At 34.6% G+C, this 6,000-nt stretch overlaps 1 protein-coding gene across 1 annotated transcript; it reads right to left on the bottom strand.

The window, feature by feature from the left end:
* Positions 1-571: 571 nt before the first annotated feature.
* Positions 572-1,197, bottom strand: LOC105779859 (calcium-binding protein KRP1). The gene has a single exon (XM_012603819.2). It carries the CDS (start codon positions 1,046-1,048, stop codon positions 671-673), a length of 378 nt encoding a protein of 125 aa, XP_012459273.1. The 5' UTR covers positions 1,049-1,197; the 3' UTR covers positions 572-670.
* Positions 1,198-6,000: the final 4,803 nt, after the last annotated feature.

Below are 6,000 nucleotides of genomic sequence, written 5' to 3'. Positions count from 1 at the left end.
GTATTTTAAAAGTATTTTAAAAATAAAAAATAAAAATATTTATTATATTCGGGCCGGGCCAGGCCCGGGCCAAAAAAGTGGTGCCCGAGGCCCGGCCCTTCTTTTAATCGGGCCTCGTTTTTTTACCCAAACCCATATTTTGGGCCTATATTTTTACCCAAACCCTCCCATATTTCGGGCAGGCTATCGGACCGGGTCGGGCCGCCCGGCCCATGAGCACCTCTATCTCTCAATAGGCAAGGTCCGTCTCACTTTCCTTGAAGCTGTTTCACTCTAGTTAAAATATTAAGACAAAAAGTTGGTGAGGATAATTGGGGCCACTTGTCCCACTCTCCTCCATGTAGCCCCCTCGTAACTGCCTCTTACAAAGCTTAATCTTTTTTATTTGTACATTATCATTTTAATTTTTCGGAAAATTTCTTGCTGACTAGTTCAAATTCCAAGAATATTCCATAAATCAACTATTACGCCACTTGAGTGATAATGGACCTAATATCTATTATTTTTGGAGTAACTGCGTACTTCAATAGATGAACAAATGAAAAATTAAAATAAATAAAGGCACCATAAATGATAAATGTAAAATATTTGATCAATTCTCTTTTGTTCTATTCTTTCTGTATATTCAACAATTTCATTAAAACGACAATTATGGATGAAACAAGAACAATCAATGAAAATCCTTGAATTCATGTTGAAAAGCTTCTTCAAACAAAAACCGAGATGCTTCCATCAACTCAGGGCTCAACCTGAACATCAACACACAAAACTCCATCTGATTAAGAGCCCCATCGCCATCAAAATCACCTTCTTCCATCATACACTTCAAATCATCATCTGTCAAGTCCTGTAACCCCAACAGGGCCGAATTCTTCTTCAAGCTGTCGAAAGTAATGACCCCTTTTTCTCTATCCATCAACAGGTTGAACCCATTGCACAGTTCCCCTATCAAGCCATCCCCTCCGAGCTTGTCAGCCATCACGGGCAAGAAATCCTGGAAACCTGAAGATGATGAGTTTTGTGAAGCTGATGGAGGAATCGCAGACATGTTTTGATGAAATAAAAAGAAACAAAGAACAAAGAAACCCAACTGTTGGAAGAAGTGGAATAATATTGGAATGTGTTGGGGGAGCTTGGGGATGGAAAATATATATATAAAGAAAAGGGATAATGAAGGTGAGTTGAGGTTTCCAAGAAAGAGGGCCTGGAAAGACAACTAAGCTACAGGTAATTGGGGGAAATGAGAAATGGTCGGTCGGTCCAGGGTATTGGAACTGCTGCCTTTCTCCATGGTTTCTTCGAAGGTGGGGTAGGGATAGAATTGTCAATTTATGGGAAACGAGAGAGCGGTTTCTCTAATGACTTTTTGGATAACCGGATGTCTTCAAAGGGTATAATTGGAATTGCATTCGTCTTATCTAAAATAAATTAAACATGAGTCAGACTGAATTATATTTGGAGTTTATAAATTAAGTCCTCAAACGTTTTTATTTAAAATTTCAGTTTATATAAATATTATCAAGTTTGATCTATCTTTTATTTCTTATAGAAAATTAATTTCATGAACTTTGACCTCTATAATTTAATTTTTAAAACAAATTTCTCAATGATTTATGACCATAAGTTATGTATTTGTAAGTGATTTTTCATCATTTATTTGCAAGTGATTTAATATTACAGTTAAACTCTTTTATGATTTAAAACAAAAACAAACTATTGAGAAAATTTTAAATGGAGTAGTTAAAATAATTATAATATTTTTAAATTAGATCGATTTAATCGGTTGATCGATTAATTAAATTAAAAATCGATGTGTGTATCAATTCAAATAAAATATTAGACTAAATTTGAAGCAAATTTACCAAAGCCAATGTTGAATGGAAATCAAAATTGATTGAATTAGTAAAAAAAACACTAATTGAAATTAATTTTTTTTTACTTTTATTACCCACATTGCCTTGGCGTATTTATTGTTGAATTCCTCTAACTTGGAATTGCTTTTCAGTCTTCAATGAATTCTTTTCTAATATCGACGCATACATGTATGTCAATTTTCATACTTGACCACTACATACACAATTCACTCATTGGATAGATACCCGATTTTTCACTCAATATGGATCTCATTCCCTTTTCCTGATAATGGATACATCCTCGGAAGGATATTCATACAAAATCTACCTTCAACAAATTCTCACTCAAACAGATGTTGAACACTTTACCCAGGATGGTGTACCTACTGATTTTATTCTGGTGGATACTTATATTGAGTTTGACAACTATTAGGGTACCAGTGAGATCATACCTTAAATCAACTAAGACAACAACTTATTCTGATGGATGATATATTCCAAGTCATCCTAGACAACCTTATCGTGAGAACGCTCTGGTTTGACAAACAACTTATACTTCAAATAACCTTTTTATATACATATAGCGTGAAACACTCAAATTTGGCGGATACCATAGAATTTAGATAACCTCCTTACATAGCATATACAAACTCAGATCTAACGAACACTTAAACCATTCATATTTACGATTACAACAAGTTCACTGTATTGACGAGTTACTATGGCGGATTCTCTCTTCAGAAACATTTCTAGAAACTCTTTCCAAGAATAACCCCAAGGCATATTCAATTTTACCACAAGACTATCCAAACAGATATATCTTCAAACTTACCAGATCTTATCATAGCATCAGCTAACGGAGAGACTCAAAGCTTACCCAGATCACGCCACCTAGGTGGTTGACCAGATTTCACCACAAGGGCATTATAGAATACACCACACGGGCATTACAAAATATGCCACATAGGTATTACAAAATATGCCACAAAAGCTTTACAAATTATGCCATAAAGGTTTACATAAAACATCACGTGTTTACTGTCCTAGCAGACTATCTCAGAGGGTGCCATAGATTTCTACCATATTGTTTTATACAATTTTCATGACGTGATTTGCTAGTTCAGTTTACATCTTACTGAAGGCAACACCATGAGTATTTTCATTGTCTTATGATGTCATGGGTCTCTACCACATGGTCTTACACATATCTGCATGTCGTAATATGTTAGTCTGATTAGCAATGTATCTGCCCTACCAGAGGCATCACAATTGGTCGTGTTACTCATTTACCACAGAATGCACTTACCTAGATTCATTCACACTTCTTACACATATCTGAAGGCAATGTACCTACTCTACCAGAGGCACCACAATTGGTTATGTTACTCATTTACCACAGAAGGCACTTACCCATATTCGTTCACACTTCTGACGAACTCATATTCTCTCATACTTGATTTCACATGCATACATACCACACATCATCTTATTCATGCAGCAACCTATAGATCTCATTTTTAATTATGTAGAACCTTTACAATAATTCAGACACACATGCACTCACCAGCTATCTGAGAAGGCATCAACATATGATCTACCATTATAAACTAACATACATGAGTTATGATAAAAACTCACTTGAAACTCACCTTTATTGTAGCTCGGAGATCCAAATTTGATCATCCTTCCCAAACCAGCAACAACTGCTTAAAAGGATATGAGATTACCATTAAAACCCCATTTATAGATAGTTTACCAATATATCCATTACATACAACCCCTCATGTAAGGCCTCATATTCACTCTCTACTGTATTTATGTCTTTTACATCCTTACTCTTTTGAAATTATAATATACAGAGCTATTAGACTTATTAGGAGATTAAAACATTCACTGATTATCCCAGAAACCTTAGCTTCTAACTTAACGAAGAATGAGAGAATGTTTGGGTTTAAGAAGAAGAACCTGAATGTAGAACAAAGGGAAGAAAAACCATTTAAATGTTCCTTTATTACCATATATATATACTTAGTTCTTCTTAGTGGATCTTGACAAATGTCGATTGTATACATAAATTGCCCTGTTAATGCCCTACAAAAATTAAGAGAAATATAAAAGAGAATCTGATGTAGATGTTGGTTGACCAATCAATCCATTCAGTTGACTCACAACCAATCACGTTACAGAATCCACTTTGCATAGCGTTTGATCAAACAGGCGTACCATACCTTTGGCGATAACTCTTATAAGGCGTACTCTTAAAGATAATTAAGTCTTCTACAGTTTCCTCATACACTTAATACGTTCTCAAGATACAAAACTTGGGCATATCCCTTCATAGACGCACATTCTCATGGGAACACTCTTCCTTTTCTAAGAAGCATCTCCAGATGAAAACCTCAGATTCTACGCGGGTGGATACATTATGCGCCAGGATTTAACTTGCCAAAATTCTGAAAAGTGGCAAACTATACTACAATAGTGCGCTGAAATAGGAAACCTTCACACCTATTTACCTTTTATTCGAATCTGCCAAATTTGGGGGTGTGATAGTTAACTAGCCACAGTGGAAACCCAATTAACCCAATAGCTGACGTGGCCACTAACATTTAACTTTCTCTTTTTTCAAAGATGGTGATTTGCTTCAATCTACTCTCAATCTCTTTTGTCTCATTGTTTACCTTCCAATCTCTCCTAATCCAGATCTTGCATGCCAAAACCCAAACCACAGCTTCCAATCTATGCTCTCATAGTTGCCATTGTTGTTTTACTTAAATTCCTTGAACCTTGTGTCACCAAAACCAAAAACAAATATTGCAACCCAATTGTTTGTGGAAATGTCACAATGAACTACCCTTTTCGATTACCAACCCAACCTCTCAACTGCGGCGACCATGGTTCGAACTCGATTGCAACAACAAAAATCATGTTGTTTTATCCTTAAACTATGGTAAATTCTATGTCTAAAGCATTTGGTACGAACACTCTACTATCCGAGCTATTGACCCTGACTAGTTGACAGAAGAAGAAAAAGAAGAAGAAGAAGAAGAAGAAGAGGTGCCAAACAGAAGCTATGGTATTTTTAAGGTCGCTAACCCTTGCCACTGCCATAGACTCTGTCACTGGTACTGCCTTTTCTTTACCTGCCACATTTGTTTTCTCTTCTTCTTCTTTTTTTTTTCTTTTTCTTCTTTCTTCTTTTCTTACAATTCTTCTTCTTTCCCCCACACAAAAAGAATAAACCAACACTGTACGAGTTTTCAAGTAGAGATAAGATGGTGCATTTGGCCGGATACGACGAAGAAAAGGCTTGACCGTTCTCGTCACCGGAATTGTTCTTTGAGAAGCTTACCCCACAGCTGTCGTCGCGATCGACAACCTCATGCTACTGTTGAACCACTTTAGAATTCTGCCTCTTCTTTTTCTTCTTCTTCTTCTTCTTCTTCTTCTTCTTTTACTACCCAACCCAACTAGGGTTTTTAAATTGGGGTCGTTTACACAGTGGAATGATAGGTCAACTTTCCGTTACGTCTTTAATGGAAAATGGTTATGGTGATTGATTTTTTTTTCTAAAGTTTAGTGACTGATTTGAAAGTTGAGTGACTAATTTGTTATTGGAACCAAAGTTGAGTGGTTGTTGGTGTAATTTACCCTAAATATAAATATAATACAAACTATTAAATATGTTAACATTTTAAATATAGATGTTATGCATAGTATATCATATTAAATGTTTTTAAATATATTATATTAATTTTTGGGTTGAATTTTATTATATTATTTTATATTTAAAATATATTATGTTTGTATTGTATTTTATTGTATCTAAACAGATGTCAAAACTATTTCTTATCAATAAGAATAATATATTATAATTAAGGCTTAAAGTGTACAAAGCCCTAGAACTTTTTAGAGAAAAGCAATTAAGTCCTTATATATATATATATTTTTTTGCACTCAATTAGAAATTTGAGCTGCCAAAATGAATAAAAAAGTCCTTTCATCGTTAACTTTATTATTTGACATTTAAAATTTACAATCTCATTTTTTATTCAATTAAAGTCGCCACATGTTGCACCGTGGTTGTGGCATGTGATGAAAAATGATAAAATATAAATTAATAAAAATATTAAAATGTAAAAATATT

The sequence above is a fragment of the Gossypium raimondii genome, chromosome 1, assembly GCF_025698545.1.
Source record: "Gossypium raimondii isolate GPD5lz chromosome 1, ASM2569854v1, whole genome shotgun sequence".
Classification (NCBI taxonomy): domain Eukaryota; kingdom Viridiplantae; phylum Streptophyta; class Magnoliopsida; order Malvales; family Malvaceae; genus Gossypium; species Gossypium raimondii.
Note: the sequence above shows the minus strand (reverse complement) of the source record. Positions and strands in the feature narration are given on the sequence as shown.